Source organism: Euprymna scolopes, chromosome 14, assembly GCF_053919585.1.
Source record: "Euprymna scolopes isolate OS-2025 chromosome 14, ASM5391958v1, whole genome shotgun sequence".
Lineage (NCBI taxonomy): Eukaryota > Metazoa > Mollusca > Cephalopoda > Sepiida > Sepiolidae > Euprymna > Euprymna scolopes.
Window position 1 is genome coordinate 120,014,483 of NC_136495.1, and position 17,903 is coordinate 120,032,385.

The following is a 17,903-nucleotide window of genomic DNA, read 5'->3' on the forward strand; positions in this document are numbered from 1 at the left end:
GCTGAATAGTTTGCTGGAGACTGCAAAGGTAAAATCTTTTGAACTTCGACCCCTTGACAGCCAAATTTTTCGCAAAAAAACAACTAAAAAGCTTGCCCTATCTCTGAATACACTTTATGTAAAATTTCAAATGTTTAGACCAAAAATTGGCTGAGTAATTTGGTAGAGACCACAGAGGTCGAATTTTTTTTAAAACTTTGACCCCAATGTTTACCCCTTAACATTTGTTTTGAGTTCAAATCAAATTAAAATGTTTGATCCATGTCCAAGTAACCTACATCTAAAATTTCAAGTGTTTAGACACAAAATTGGCAGAGGAGTTTGGTAGAGTTTTCAATGGTAAAATCGTTAAACTTTGGCCTCTTGAAAGATAAATTTCTGGCTAAAACCGAGTAAAAAGATTTTCACAAATTTCAATAACCCTTAGGTCAAATCTCGAGTCTGTAGACTAAAAATTGACAGAGTAGTTTAGTAGGGAAATGTACACACACAGACAATTTCACTTTTATAGACATATAGATATTTAACAGGAAAATAAATCTGATAAATATTTGATTTTGATTTACTCGTAATTTTACTATCAAATTTTAAAATGATCTCTTGATGGATAATAAAAAGAAAAGTTTCAAATTTAGAAACACATTTGGATTCATGTTTAGGGATTCGAGATTGATAATTTGAATTATTCGGACTACGATTCTCATTTTGCCTGTTATATTCACAATGTTTCAGCCAATGCAACTGCTGAGCTTCTTCAAGTGAATTTTTTGAACTCTGGAATCCATACAGAATTTTACCTGAATTCTTTTTTTTTTTTTTTTTTTTGGTTCACTCTACATATTTAGACAGTATTTTTTTTTTTTTTTTTTTTTTTTTTTTTTTTTTGATTCTGAATTTTACAAACGTTTGACTCCAATTTCTACACAGGACAAGAAAAACAATCAAATTAAAGGGATTTTCATTTGAAATTAACTTTCTATGCTATTAATTTTTGATGCAATACATTCTCTAGTGTCTTTCTCATTACAGTCTATTTAAAGAGCTCTAACTACAGCATTTCTGAAGAATAAAATTTAAGCTTTTAATTTCAAATTTTTTTTATACTTTTCACTAAAAAAATTAAAACTTTCTTTGATAATTTGTTTTAATTCTATATATTAACCAATCAACTGCTTGAAATGATAATAGTTATAAAAAGTTTTGATTTACATAGATTTTCTAAAGGATTTGTGAACTTTAAAACTTTTGACCAATATGAAATTTAAGAAAATGGATAACATCTTTTCAGAGAAATGTAAAAGAAAAAGATTGTACAATTTATTTTTGTCATAATACATTTTCACTAATTTTTCTAATAAAATGATGCTGCATGCAAATCAATCAATAAATACTAAAATGCTGACTAAAAATTAATTTCCCTAGTTTTGAAACTTAAAACAAATTGAGATATCAATGTTTTAATTATGTAGCTGGCAGCCATAGCCTCATAACCTATAAAAGGCTAACATTGTAGACCAACAAATTAGTACTGTCCTTTATCCACTACAAAAAATAAACCCCTTATCTTCTTTTCTTTAGTAATATAAAGTATGCTCAGTTACTTCTAAAACATGGCACTAACATCTGACAATTTAGTTTTTATGTTAGATCAACAAACTAAAAAAGAAAAATCAAATAAAAAAAAGCATCACTTGTCCATTGTTTCAAATTCTGAACTAACATTCTTTACTAGATTTTCACACAGATTAATACCACCTGACAAAATAGAAGTAAAAAAAAAAAAACTGCTGAGAACAAGTTTCATTTGTACAGCACTATTTTTTAACAGTAAAAGTCTATCCTATAAAAGGAAAAAAAAAAAATGAGTGGCTATGTTGACACATTTTTCTTTTTTGTGAACAACTTGGAAAGTAGCAGTAAGGTAATCAATTTTTTTTTTTTTTTTTTTTTTTAATGAAACTTTTCTTGGTTTTAAAGTTTCTGACTGAAAAGGAAATAATCTTGTATTTCTGGAAAATGAGAAATTTCTCACTAGATAAAGCATAGCAATCAACAACTAACATATTTACATCTGTCAGGAAGAGGTTACTTTCAGTAGAGTTAGCAACTATTTGTGTACAGCCTAGCATTTACATTGCTTGACCACTAGTTACCAAACTTGGGGGGGGGAATCAGTCACAGTCTAACTTTGAAGTAATTTAATTTTGGTATATCTGGGTCATAGTCAGAGAAAAGTTAAAATTCATACAAACGTTCATCATAGAGAGTCATTACTTGTTTCATATTGTAACCAGTAAAACGTCTGCATATTATATGGTCTTGACCTTGAAAACTTTGGTCATGGTTGAAATTTTTATGGAATTTCAACTTCTGGCTTTTCCAAATATTGATTTATGGATCTGACGCTCTTTGACAATATTAACCACCATGCAAAATTTCGACCTGATGAGAAAAATAGTTTGGAGTTATCAACGTTTTCATTGCATAACTTTAGAAATACTTAATACAATATGAAGAAATATAAAAGGTCCGAATAAAAATTTGGCCCATCTTTATATTATCAGTTGAGGTATGCAGTCTCATAGTTTACATGTTCTTGTTAATTATCAAGCCTTAAGAATTAACTAAATACACATACTATAGACTGTATTAAATTATTAGTTATTGATTTAATGTGTAAATAAATTTTTAAATTCAATGTTCAAATTATTTTTATTAAAAAGCAAATTAAATTAGTTTTTTTTTTATAATACAATTTAATTATTCAGAATGTTTACTTATTTGAATAATTTAACAAAATTTATTGTTTATAATTGAATTCCATAGACTTTCTGTTTTCATTCATGCTCGATGAATAATTTGTATTAAGAAAGAATAATGTTACGATCTGAATATTAAAAAAAAATGGTTTTAGGATATCTGGCTCTCTCTCTCATATATATATATATATATATATATATATATATATATATATATATATATATATACACACACACACACACACATATTTAAAAAAAATTTTTTATATCCTTTATGTCCGGTAAAAAGATTATGCGTAATCATTTTTTCTTTAGATTCAAATATACAAATACTGCTTTATTAAGTTAAAAGTGCAAAATTATTTCTGTATAAACAAATTTCTAAATCATAATAAAAGTTTTATTCATACAAACATTTGGATACACATCTAGACATGCTTCAACCATAAGTTTGATAAGCTCCATTTTCATATTTAAGAATGGAGCAAAGTTTCAAGCCATAAGAGTCGCATGGCTCAGATTTATTTCAGAAGTTTAAAATCAGTTGATGTCTGATAAGTTATCAAAACCATTATGGATTGTATATTCAAAGAATTTTAATTTAGTCATGTGACTCTTGCAGATTGAAACTTTGCTCCATTCTAAAACATGAAGCTGTGAAAAGCAGACACTTATTTTTCAGCCTGAAGAAATCCAGCTTATTAAAACTATGGTTGAAAATTTTCTAGATGTGCAGCAAAATGTTTGTATAAATAAAACTTCTATTATATATAAATAGTTCTATTTATTATTGAGTACTATTATATAAACACAGTCTGGATTTTAACATGTGGATACAAAGCTTACCTGAATTAATATATTTAAAATATAATTATCCACTGATACGTGTTTCGTCATCTACGACTCAGAGTGACTGAATCTAGCAAGATTCGAAATCGGGACCCTATGGAAAGAAGCCTAAACCTCCACCTCTGTCCAGCAGTTGTGTGAGATGGGCCAGTGGTAAAGGTTTAGGCTTCTTTCCATGCGGTCCCAATTTCGAATCTCCCTAGATTCAGCCACTCTGATGAGTCGTAGATGACGAAACACATGTCAGTGGATAATCATATTTTAAAAACAATATATATGCCACTCCCTATTTGGGGGTGCCCAATTAGTAAAAGGAAAAATTATTCCCAACTCACATTCAGGTAAAAATGCACTTACATATAAATAATTGAATTCATTCAAAAAGTATTGCGAACAAAAACATAAATAATGTGTGTGTATATATATATATATATATATATATATATATATATATATATATATACTAGCTGGTTGCCTCACGTTACCCGGTCATACAATACGCTCAAACATGATATTTTAATTTATGCAGATTGCAAATGTATTATAGAATCAATCCTCTATTGATTATTATATATTACAACAAATAATTTGCCCAAAGGACTAATTCGCAAAACAAAATTAAAAAATAATAATCATAATGTCGTTCATCAAATTTCGTCTGTGTTTGTTTACAACATCACATCAGCTGACATTTGGGTTTGACGATCTTAAACATAGTCTTTTCTTTTATAGAAAAGAATTTTTACAGGGGAATGTTTTATGTTACACCGGCCGGTGTAATGCAAGATATTCCTTTGTAAAAATTCTTACTTGTAAGAGAAGAAAGATTATTTTTAAGATTGGACTTTTTCGATTTTTGATACTTATCGGATGTATTTCTGTGCAAAACATATCTAAGAACACTGCCAGACATATAAATTACCTTTGTGTGAAATTTGAAAAAGATAGGCTCAGCTGCTTCAGAACTAAGGAAGAAATTCACACACACGTGACTTTTATATAATAGTAGATAGTCATCCACATGCAGTACTGTTTCACTGTATCACAGCTCATCAGTGCAGCTAGACAAGCAAGCTACCTCAAGCCAGGATTGAAACCCGACCATCAAGGCGACAGTCAATGCTTTTCACCATTACGCTATTTGGCTGCTGCTGAGATGGGTATGCGAAATTATGTTTAAACATTGCCCAAACACCTAAACTATTTGTTTACACAAACATTGCTGTTTATGCTAGTGGCAGTTTGTTAGTTCACTCCTCATATATATATATATATATATATATATATATATATATATATATATATATAAGATAATGAATAAAAGAACAATATAAAAATATATACTAATGCATAAAAATTTAATCATTGATTCATAGGGGGATTACATCCACAATGTGATATCTACAATTTTTTTCCTATTGCATTAATTACTGTAGTTCTATCTCCTTCTCTTTACATTTTCAATGTATTATCCTTTTCTTCTCACACCCCATTATTTTGCTCCTAACGTAGTTATCGCTAGACATCGCATCTCTAATATGTTGCCTAGCACCTTCTCTCCTCTTCATTAGGCTTCGAAATACCTAGGTATAAAAAGTTTATCTATCCTATACCCGTTATTGGTATAACATCCATATTGAATCAACGATTAAATGTATATGCATTAGTATATATTTTCATATTCTTTTTCTTTTAATATTCATCTTCTATATAAGCTCTACCTCATTTGTTGAGCTTTGCATTATCCCGATAAGTTTCCTCTTAAAGAATTTCAATGCGACCCAAGCGTTACTGTTTGCAGTTTGGGAGTGGCTATATGCACCAATTTGACAGCACTGTATCTCATTAGATACACATTAACAAGCTCACATGGACATCACTAGATGCTGTCGACTGGAGGAACAAATTTTAATGGCTTGATTGAAACCTCTTTATAGTTGATAGGATTAATTGGTGCATTTTTGCACAGTAACAATATTAAAATCTACGAGGAGCCTTCAATAATTTTCCATGAATAATTCATGAACACTAGTTTTTCAAAGGAATATGCAAATTAGTTAACCTTCATGAAGCTGCTTGCATATCCATGACCGAGTAAATTAAGTTTGTTTTAATATTTTTGAGATAGAAAAAGTAGGCTTTTAATATAAATGTCAAAGCAAGAAGAAAAAAAAAACTTTAAGGTATATAGATTAAATATTTTTTGTTGACCCACAAAAATATTTAACTGAGGTTATCATATTGGAGAGGCTCCATCTATGCTATCCTATGACACTTTTGTTGATTTTACGTTGTTCAGATGGCAGAGTCTGGGATATGAATGGCAAATGAGGAAAAAAAAAAAAAATAGATGAAATCCTTGTGAATTTTTCGACCTGGAGTAGATTTAAACAGCGTGGTCAAAATGTCAACGACTTGTATTCTGTTTCTGTGATGGAAAAGAGCCAATCACTATTCCAAACATCTAGGACAGCAAGGCGAGCCATGTTGGGTTACAAATATTAGGTTGGTGCAGCAATGTTTTTTGAAATTCAACTATATGTATATATATACACACACACAAGACATTATTTTTGCACCAACCTAATAATTAGTTTTACATAATCAACAGTATACAGACATCCAAGGCAGCAAAATATGTCATAGCTAGTTATGTAAATGAATCGTTTGGGGTTCAATATAAACAGGCATAATAACCCATTCCTGCTTCTGATCCTAATGCTCTTCAAATCAGTGTTAGTGAGAAAGTTTCTTTGAAATGTATGCGTGCATGTGAAACATTATTGTGTTTATTTCAATTCAATGACAGTTTAGAGAATTTGCTTATTTTAGTTGGGTTTTCCTCCCAGTATTTTAACAAAAGCATTTTCGTTTTCTGATGATTCTGCTTTTTGATGGAAATCAAGGCAATGCTTGCGATTGCTTGATCAAGTTTTTATTTACATCACAACTTACTACCTTTCCCCTCAAAATTGCTACATTTGTTCCTAAGGAAATATTTGAAATCTAAGCAACGTATAACTTATAACTTACCCCAATCCTTATAAAATCAAACTTAGTTTTAAAGAAAGCAGACAACTATCACTTACTTATACTACAAACAAAAATACATATGAGAAACAAATGTGGGAAAAAAAAAGTGAATTTTAATCGAATAAGAGAAATAACAGCTGATTTATGTTTAAAAAAAGGGGGGGGTCACCAATTAGCAAAGCAATTGCTTCTTTGATGAGTTCATAATATCGAATCTATCACTAAGTGACATTATCAGATTCAATTACATAATACAGCTGTCCAAATCTGTCCAGTCCATCTAGAAACGGTTAAAATCTTAAGCATGACCAACTTTCAAAAACTGAGAGAAAAGTGAATGGCTACTATCTGGTACCAACTATTGGGGATTTATAAAAAGCAGTACCAAAGTCAACTAAAAAGATATCCATACAAAGATGTTTTTTTTTTTTTTTTTTTTTTTAGAGGGGAGGGGGTTATTTTTATGTTTCAATCAAGACTGAATACTATCTAGGCATATATGCCAACAATTCCTTTTTAACAGCAAAAAAAGATTGAAAAACAAAGCCAGCCTTTGTTTGGTAAAAAGGCAAACATTGAAGATACCAATTTCATACAAAAAGAGAATAAAGGAAACACAAATGAGGGTGTGTCAAGGTTAGGAACAAAACAAATGTCATAACACAAGCAATTTAACTATTTCCCCTATGTTATAATTAATGCACGAATTATATATTTCTTATATTTACTTTCATGATTTGAAAATCATGAGGTTTTTGTTTTTTAATTTTATTTTTACTTAGGAGTTAACACTTGTCAAGACCTGATGGCCACTCGAGGATAAGGGTTAATGAATGTAAGATGCTAATGTAGTAATCGTTAATGGTGTAAATTGGGTAGAATTTGATTTTTTATTTGGAAATCTCAACAAGAATTTGTTTACATTGGATTTGAAGGCTACTATGTTGTTTCAACCGGGAATTAGGTCAACAGAACAGTGCCCTACAGGCAGGCAGTTCTGGGAAAATAGCTTTGTTCATGGAATCGGCATTTAGATTTAGGCGCAGTTGGAGAGTGAGGGAAATTGTATATAGTGGTTGTAGCTGGTTGAGTGTTTTTTTTTTGTGAAACTTTGGAAAAGGGGAACCATAGATTGGAGCTCAGTCGAGCTCTTCCCATGAAAATAATAATAGAGCAGACCTAGGATTGCAATGTTGATGGGTAGAAATCAAACTCATAGTATTAACACTGGCGTCTTTCAGGGTTCAATCCTGGGCCCAACTCTCTTCCTGATCATCAATGATCTCTCAAATCACATTCTTAGATCATTCGTAGACATTTATGCAGATGACACCACAATCTATGGTAATACTTCAAAAGCCAGCAATGATCAAAATCGTTTTGATTCTCTCTTCTGATCTTGAGAATGTGGTGCAACGGGGAAAAAGGTGGCTGGTTAATTTTAATGCATCGAAAAACAAGCTTGTCCTTTCACTGTAATTGCTCTGACCCACATCACACCCCAACTGAAATGAATGGCTCTCATCTTCGGGAAGCTTCTGGGATTGACCTTCATTTCTGATCTGAAATGGAACATAACCATCAAATCTGTTGCAAAGATCACCGGAAGAATAGTTTGAACACTATCACTCCAGTAGGTATCTCACTGCTGATACAATCCTCTATCTGTATAATATATGCACTAAAAAGGAGTACTGTTGCGACATCTGGCCAGGAGCTGCTCAACGCACCCTATCCTGCTTTGATAGAGTTCAAAATCGACTTTGAAACCTAGTAGGTGATGCTCTTTTCTCTTCTCTGCAACCTCTTTCCCACAGAAGAAACATTGTGAGCTTGTCTGCTCTGTCATTATTTTCATCGCAAGTGCTTGACTGAACTCCAATCTATCGTTCCCCTTTGCCAAACTTTCACAAACAAAAAAAAAAACACCTGACTAGCTACAACCACTATATGCTTTTCCCCACTCTCTAACTGTGCCTAAATCTAAATGCAGATTCCATGAACAAAGTTACTTTCCCAGAACTACCCACCTGTAGAACACTATTCTGCTGGTCTGATTCCTAGTTGAATACAACATGGTAGCCTTCAAATCAAATGTATCAAGTTCTTGTTGAGCCGTCCCCATAAATAATCAAATTCTACCCAAGTTACACCATTAACGATTACTAAACTACCACCTTACATTCATTAACCATCATGCTCGAGTGACCTTCGGGCCTTGATAAGTGGTGACTCCCAAGTAAAAAAAGGAACATATGTATGTATAAGCATAACCAGTGGTGATATGTCATATTTGCAGCAAGACTTATGACAAGTAAAGCAATTTGAGTGACTAGACACTGCAATCTTATAGGATAGCATTCTTCTGTTGGCAATCACCATATGATGTATATGTGCATGTTGTAACATGATACATAAATACTAGTGTTGGGATGATTAATTGAAAATCAGAAAAATTAGAACTTTTTAAGGTATCGAAATCAGTATAAGAAAAATTTGTGCTTATTTTCCGATGCCAAAAATGACCCCTTTAATTATTGGTTGGTTGTTTTACGGCATATCAACCTTTTTCAGGTTATTTAATGCCGAATCTAGTGATTTTTAGGAACAATTTTTTTTTATGGAGTATATTTGTTTTTTAAGTCGGATTTTATTTAACCCATATTTGGGACCCTAACAGGTACTACACTTCAGGTCAGAGTGGACCTAGGAGCAATGACAATTAAAGGGTGGCTCCACACTCCCCAAGGCCCGCAAGCTGGGGCCTCACCATCAGATATAGTTTTAGGTCATATCCAGGACCGTTGTATAAAGGGTTCTTTTTAAATTTTTTTATAAAGACCAATTTTTTTAAGATATGAGAGTATGGTATGGGGATTGTTTTTATCAAATAACTCTTTAATATTGTTTTCTTTGTAGAATCGATTTCTTACTGTTACAAAATCAGTACATTCAATTAATGTGGTTGATTGTGAGTGGTATTTGACAAGGTACACAGATGAGTTGGCTTTCTTTTTTTAGGAGATATGAGTGGGTTAAGTAGGTATGGCTTATTTTTATTTTTGTTAGTTTGACTTCTTTTCTGTTTAGTTTCGTATTTTGTTCTTGTTTTTTGATTTTTGGCATGATTTTCGTGAAGTTTATTGTTAGGGTGTTCATTCCAGTAGGTTTGCCATTTCTCTGTTGTATATGCGTTGATACGTCTTTTTAGATCGATGTATGGAATTTTAAAATTTGCATTGATTGGGAGATTTAAGGCGTTTCTTGCTGCTGAATCTGCTAATTCATTACCTTTAATACTGGAATGGCTCGGTATCCAGCAGAAAATGATTTCTTTTTTACTGTTTAATTCAGTTCATTTTTGGAGTACTTTTGCGATTAGGGGGTTGTCCATCTTTTTATTTATTTATTCATTTATTTTTAATCGCTTTTAGAGTAGATTGAGATTCTGAAAGGATTATAAATTTGTTTTTTTGTTATTGGAGGCGAGTTTGAGAGCTAGGATTAGGCCATGTATTTCAGCACTGAAGTTTGAGATTTCTTTTGGGAGGTTTGACTGTTTTTTTTATTGATTTATTGAGTATTGCTACACTGGCTGTTGCGTTATTTTGTTTAGACCCATCTGTATAGATGTGTGTGGTCTGAATACTTTTCTTTGATTTTATCGAGATCATCATGATAAGTTATTGGATGAGTATGTTTCTTTTCATATTTACTTAAACTTAGGTCGATGTTAGGGGATAAGATTTTCCAGGGAGAGGTTTTAAGTAGGACAGTTTTGTGAATTTTAGTTATGGGTAGATTTGCTTCTTTGGAAATCGATTTTATTCTAAGTCCAAAGGTTTTGATTGTATTTTCTTTTTGGTCGAAAAGGTGTTTACGGTTTGGATTTAAAGTGCTATTGTGTGCTGGGTTTGTGGGGTTGGCTGTAAGTTTTGTGTAGTATTTTAGACCAAGGTTTTGATTTCTGAGCATTGGAGGAGTTTCATGTGCTTCTGCATACAGGCTTTCTATAGGGGAGGTTGGAAATGCTCCTAGTGTTAGTCTTAGTCCGGAGTGGCATATTGTGTTGAGGGTTTTTAGATATGACTTTCTTGTGGATTGATATATGAAGCTACCATAATCTATTTTTGGTCTAATTAATGCTCTATATAGTTTGAGTAGTGTGTTCTTGTCAGCTCCCCAATCTGTATGGGCAATGACTCGTAGGAGTTGTAATGCTTTATTACATTTGGTTTTGATGTGATTGATGTGTGGAATGAAATTTAGTTTTTTGTCAAAAATGATTCCCAGGTGCTTGTGTTCGTGTATGAATGGAATTTTTTCGCCTTCAATCTGTAAAGTTGGGTCAGGGTGGAGTTTGCGTTGGTTACAGAAATGGATGTATTTTGTTTTAGTTTTGGAGAATTTGAAACCATTTTTAGTTGCCCATTTATTAAATTTATTTATGTTATGTTGTAGTTTTCTTTCAATAGTGTGAGTGTATTTAGATCTGTAGCTGATTGAGCAGTCATCTACATATAAGGAGCTATGTATATCAGGAGTTCTTTTATAATGTTATTGATTTTTATGTTAAAGATAGTTGTTGATAATATGCTGCCTTGAGGCACTCCTCCTTGATTTTGTGGGTCTGATAAAGTCAGTCTATGCGAACTTGGAAAGATCTGCCTGTTAAGAAGTTTTTTATGAATTCAGGTAATCTGCCTCTTAGTCCCAATGTTTCCAGGTAGTTTTATATGCTTTCTCAAGATCGAAAAAAACAGATTTTACGTGTTCCTTATTGATAAAAGCTTCTCTGATGTAATTTTCGCGGTTAGTGATGTGGTCTATACATCCTCGATTTTTTTTTGGTATCCACACTGGATTTTAGAAATTATTTTGTTGTCATCTAGATACCATATAAGACGGTAGTTAATCATTCTTTCGAACGTTTTGCATAGGCAGCTTGTGAGAGCTATTGGTCTGTAGTATTCTGGGTTTGATGTATCTTTTCCCAATTTGGGTATCGGTATTATTGTTGCATTTTTCCATGAAGTTGGGAAATCTTTTGTTTCCCATATTTTATAAATTTTGAGAATGAGTTTTAATGATTTGGGCGGAATTTCTTTAAAGAAGCTGTAGTGCACTTCATCTCGTCTTACAGCTGAGTTATGGGATTTTTCTATGGCGGTTTCTAGTTCATAGAGTGAGAAGATTTCATTGTAAGGCTCTTGGTTTTTAGAGTTAAAGTTTATTTTGTACTTTTCTTCATGTTTCTTAATTATTTGAAATTGTCTATTGTAGTGTTTTGATGATGAATTTTCGGCAAAGGTTTTAGCTAGTGTGTTAGCAATATCTTTTTTATCAGTTATTTTCTGTTTATTTGTGAAAAGGTGTTTGATTGGATTCGGATTATATTTTCCAGTTATTTTCCTAATCATTTCCCAGACGGTTTTGGGTTTAGTGGTGATGTTGATTTTGTTGACAATTTGTTGCCAGCAGGATCTTTTGAATTCTTTAATTGTTTTTTGAGTTTTAGCTCTTTAGTGTTTGTATTCTATTAAGTTGTTTGTTGTGGGTTTTTTTTAAATTTTCTTAAGGCTGCCTTTCTCTGTCTAATGGCCTTTTACATTCTGGATTGAATCATGGTTGCTTTTTTTTTCCAGGAGGAGAATTTTTGGGTATGCATTTTTTGGCTATTGTTATGAGTACTTCCGTGAATTCTCCTACTTTTTAGATTTGATGTTCTGTTAGTTTTAGTGAACAAAGTTCTTTAAATTCGGCCCAGTTGGCTTTGTTTGTGTTCCACCTGGGTATGTGGTTTTGGATGGAGTTACTGTAATTGATTATAATAGGGAAGTGATCACTTCCACAGGGTTCTTTGTAAGTGCTCCATGTATAATCCAAGAAGCTTGATGGATCACACATGGTAAGATCAATGGCACTAGTTGATCCGTTTGTTGAATTTAAGTATGTGGGATTTTTTTGATTGAGAAGGCATAAGTTATTTTTGTTAATTGTTCAATTTTGTTTCCTTTTGAGTTTGTGACTTCGCATCCCCCATAACATACTGTGGCAGTTAAAGTCTCCTAGAAGAATGAATGGGGAAGGTAGTTGTTTTATTAAATTTTCTAGTTCATTTTCATTTATTAGTTCATGAGGAGGGTGGTATATTGATCAGATTGTGATTGTTTTGTGTAATGTGACTTGAGTTGTAATTGCTTGGAGATTTGTTTTGACAGAGAAATTGCTTTGAGGTATGTTATTCCTTACAAGAATTGAGGTGCCTCCGTTAGCATGAAGGCCTGTGTTATAGAAACAGTTGTATTGTTCATAGTTTGGTGTTTTGAAATGGTTATTGTTTTGTAAGAAGGTTTCTTGTAAACAGACAATGGCTGGGTTGAAGAGTGAGATAAGTATAAGAAGTTCATTATAGTTAGATCTTATTCCATGACAATTCCATTGGATAATTTGTTGTGTTTTATTTCTATCCATGAGGTTGTTTAGTTTTCCTCTATTTCCATCTCTTTAGAAGTAGAGGGTTTATCTTTTGTCAGAGTTTGTGTCTTTGGTGAAGTGTTTTGCTGGGTTTTTTTCTTTTTTTTTGTTCGGATCTGGACGTCGATCTGGATCTTGCTGGAGTTGTTGCTGTTTTGGCTTCTTGTTCATTTTTTCCCCTCTTGATTACTTGTGTTTGGTTTCTTTTTTTTATTTTAGTTGTCTTTTTTGTTGTCTCAGCATATGTGTTGTCTTTCATGTATGTCTCAACTATTTTTCTGGAAAGGTTGTGTTTTTTTTGTACTTTACTTCTATAATTTCTTTCTTTTTTATATGTTTTGCATATTTTAGAGAAGACCGGGTGATCTTTGCAGTTAGCGCATTTTACCTCATTTATGCATTTTTCTTCGGTGTGGTCAGGCTCTTTGTTGCCGCATTTTCCGCATATTTTTATTCCTTTAGAGGCTTCTTTATGATGTCCATATTTTTGGCAATGGAAACATCTTAATGGAGCTGGGATATATTGGTCTACTTTCACATTTAAGTAGCCAATTTTTATTTCTTTAGGTATTGTTGGTTTGTTAAACGTCAATATGTATATGGTGGTGGTTATTATTTTATTGTTTCTTTTTATGTTTATGCGGATGTGGTTGATTACTCCTTGTTTTTCTAATTCGGTTTTTATTTCGTCTTCAGTTACTAGCAATAGTTCATAACTTCGAACTACTCCTTTCGAAGTGTTTAGTGTTTTATGGGGAAAGACTTCGCACTTGTACTCATGGAAGTTCTTCATTTTGAGTATAGATTGAGCATCTCTAAGATTGGTTATCTAAACTAGTAGATTTCCATTTTTTGTTTTTTTTGATCATTTTTGGTTTACTTTTTGTGGATAATGTCTTTTCTATTAGAAAAGGTGATAAATTTCCAATTTTTTTTATTTTCGATTAATTCAATAACTAAGAATTGTGGGAAGTTTCCTTTGTCTATAGTTGGAACGGTTTTTCTAGTTTTGAGTTTTTGTTCTTCATCTGAACTTGAGAGGTTAGAGTCAGAGGAATGGTTTCTTTTAAGGGTTTTGAGGGGGATGCATTTGTTTTTATCAGCCATGGATTTTGGGATTTATTTTTCATCAACCACACTCCCTACCCACCTCGGAGTCCAAAATTGGGGCATAGTAAGGGGGAAACCCATTCGCCTTGACCATGCCGGGGCTACGTGGAGGATATACTCTTTTGGTAAGGAGTTCTCAAGCACAATATTTTCTGTTCAATATGTCCTCAAAAATACATTTGTTCAGATGGAGTTTGTTCAATTGATTGACTCTTGCCACCACCTTCTAGCACTTACTTGGTTTGTCTATTTTTTGTAGTGGGGGAAGAAAAATAAAAAAAAAAGATGGGAGTACCTTTAAGTTTCGTTCTTTGTTGTGGTAGTTGGTACTTTGGGTGTAAGTGCTAGGGCTTGGCGTGACTGGCCGATTGGTTGGATCGGGCCTCTCCGACCGCCCATCTAGCTGAAGTAAGGGCCGAAGTAATGTGTTGCAGTGTCTAGACTTTTATGCACCCAGGTCTAGGTTAGCTTAATCACCAGGATCACGCCCTAAGGCATTACAGGTAGCAACCAACGACTAACTGGTTGCCCCATTGCGGGATTTTTACCCTCTGCAGGGGGGCAATCGGCTTATTCTAGTGCCCTACCAACAGGGCAAAAAAAAAAGGGGGGGGAAGTAGGGAAGGAAAAGGAAAGGAGAGAGAGGAAGGGGGTTGTTTTTGTAAAACATAATTAAGTTTTACAAAAGAGAATAGAAAACAAAAACAAAAAAAATCAATGTAGGTGCATTTCGTCTCAGGAAGCCAATAGACAGCCTGATCTGGTAGCACCAGCCTTTAATTGTTGCTTTTTTTTTTAATTTTTTTTTTATTTTATTTTTTTTTTTAATTTTGTTTAAAACAAATTCTCCCACTGCTGCTCAGAATGATAAAACTAAAATCTATAGATCATCCCCCATAAGTACATTTTTACGTTTAAGAAAATATCTGCACATTTAGCATGTGTTTTTACAGTAATTGGGTGGGGGGGGATAACTCTATAGTTAAATATTTAGAGATTTATAAGAATTGGAATCAGTAACTGTATCAGAATCAAGGGAAAAATATTGGAATAGTCCCATCACTAATAAATACATATAAAAGGAAAGATGAGAGAGAGAGGGACAAAAAAGAATAAAACTACAAAGATTTCACTCAAATAATCTATGTGACTGAAATAGAATTTAACTGATGAAATACTTAAGAAAAAAACAACAAGAGAGGAAGAAGAGGACAAGATGGAACAGTGAAGCCATCATGTGAGAAAAAGAGAAAGGGAAGCAAAGAACGGATGGGGAAACTGACAAATTTTCTTTTAATAAAGCAACAACAAAAAAAAATATAATGAAAAAATTATTTTAAACAGGCAAAATTATTTACAGTGTCAGAACCATTAAATATGCAGGCTACATTCAATGCCAATATTAAAGTGTAGGATCTGTTCTTCAGATGCTGCACTTCCATTTCTTGTTCTCCTTTGATGAAGGAGCAGTCCTTCACGACTGAGACAATATTTTATTTTTGTAACTTTTCTCCACGTTAAAAAACGACCCTGGTGTCTAACTCTGTCCCGTGGGGAGGCATAGTAAATAGGTACATTCAATGCAAATACTGTCAAGGACTGGGATATATTCTACACCATATTCATCAGGTGTAAAGATATATCAATATGGGACTTTTGTAGATTCCCAGATTACATTTAATGCCAAACAATTTGTAAGATGTATTCAAGACAAGAAGCATCATTGCTCTATTGTACATTTCACAAATAAACCATTATACTCCAAGTTATATTCAATGCAAGAGCCATTCCTCTCATGTTTAAATTCAACATTAGATCCATCATCTTCTATTTATATTTGAAGTCTATTTTAAGATGAAAACTTTATTATTTTATTATTGCAACAAAATGTTTCACATATGAACGACTATATTATGGGGTTAAATGAAAAAAAAAAAAAAAAAAAAAAGGTTGATTCTTTTTTCTTACTTTTCCTTGTTGTCTGAGTTCAGCAAGAGTATTGGTCATGGATTCAATATCACCAACAGTTTTGAGGATGGCATCTCTCTCACTTGGGTTGCTGCAACGTTCTGCAATCTTACGAGCATCTTCCAAAATCTGGTGCAATGCTTTATCACCTATGGAAATAAAATTTTTAAAAAAAGTAAATGAAATCTATTTATCTTTGACAAAGTAAGAATTAAAAAAAAAAAAAGGATAGAAGGTTTGGGTAGAAAGGTACTTACTTGGATTTTATAGCATGTCAACCATTGTTGTGTTATTTTATATAAAAGTTTTGTTTTATTCATTTGGGGGGGCGGTAGAACGGGTTAAAAGGCAGAAAATAAGACATGAAAAAAGAATGAAACAAAAATGAAGGTGAAACGAAAAATAAAGAAAAATCAAGAAAAATGAAAGAAAGAAACAAACAAAAAAGATAAGTTAACTGATGATAAAGTAAATGACTAATCAATTTTTTAAATTTACTGTTTCAATTCTAAAATTCTTACCTGCACTACCAACCAGAGCGGCAGGATCCTGCAGCCAATCAGAAGCTTGTTGAAGTTTTCCTTCAATTGCACACTAAGTGAAAAAAAAAGAAAAATGAATGAAAATAGAAGAAACAAAAAAGTTTGTGCTAAAACAAAGGGAAATAATTCATGTAAGCAAAAAACACCCAAGAAGACAAACACGCACACAATCAAGTACTTAGGTTGCTAACATAAGAAATGTTAAACAGAAAAATGCTGCAATGTGAAAATTAATCAAAATATGCTTCAATGAATTCAACGTTTTCTCTGCTAATCGGTAACAGTGGATAAATAACAGAATTTAAATCCAAATAACTTCTTGAAAGTATATTCTACACCTGTTTCATTATAAAAGTTTAAGAAAAAGCAAAGAGAAAAATAAGGAAAAAAAAACTGGAAGTTATGGTGGAAAAGGCAAAGAATTATTGTTTGTTAAAAATTTTGCAAAATTTATTTATTTAAAAATAAACAAAATAAAAGCAAAATAAAACAAGTTGTTAGACACCTCAAAAGGCATGTGGACCCGATCTCATCCCAGCTTTAATACTATCTTGCTTTCCTGACTGCTGGAAAATTCCTTTTGTGGTACCAGTTTTCAAAAATTCTGGCGAAAGAACTGATTCACTAAACTATTGCCCCATTAGTCTCAGTCTTCTTACCAAAATCTTTGAGTCCTTAATCAAGCAATAGTCCATCATCTCATAAATAAACCTGACGGACAGTATGGATTTAGGCAAGCCTGTTCTGCAGATATCCTTACTGTAATCTCTGACCATATATACCATGCACTGGATAATGCAGTGGAGGTTAGGGCAATAGCCCTAAATATATTTACGGTCTTTGACAGGGTGTAGCACGATGGTTTTCTCGTGAAAATGAAATCATATGGATGAATACTTAACATAATCAAATCCTTTTTAAATAAGAGAAAAATCCAGCTTCTTTGATGGCTGTATGCCAAGTCATGATATAAATGTGGATTTGCTGCAAGGGTTGATCCTTGGATCTTTATTATCGCTCATATTCATAAATGACCTTCCTGATAAAATTATCTCTGAGATGGGTAGATTTGCTGATGACACCACAGACAGACAGACATGAGGGGAAAACAAATGAACAAATATCTAAGAAAATGGATGAAACCTGAAAGATCTCAAATCTGAAG

The 17,903-nt window shown here is 32.6% G+C and overlaps 1 protein-coding gene across 12 annotated transcripts in view; it reads right to left on the reverse strand.

Moving 5' to 3' along the window:
• The window catches only part of LOC145293255 (vinculin-like), a 317,004-nt gene that overhangs the window by 104,597 nt on the left and 194,504 nt on the right, over positions 1-17,903 (reverse strand). For all 12 annotated transcript variants that reach the window (XM_080139845.1, XM_080139844.1, XM_080139843.1 and 9 more), the window contains exons 7-8: positions 16,718-16,790; positions 16,197-16,345 (exon numbers count right to left, since the gene is read on the reverse strand). In XM_080139845.1, the coding sequence (XP_079995971.1) occupies positions 16,197-16,345; positions 16,718-16,790 (222 nt within the window). The remainder of the gene's footprint in view (positions 1-16,196; positions 16,346-16,717; positions 16,791-17,903) is intronic.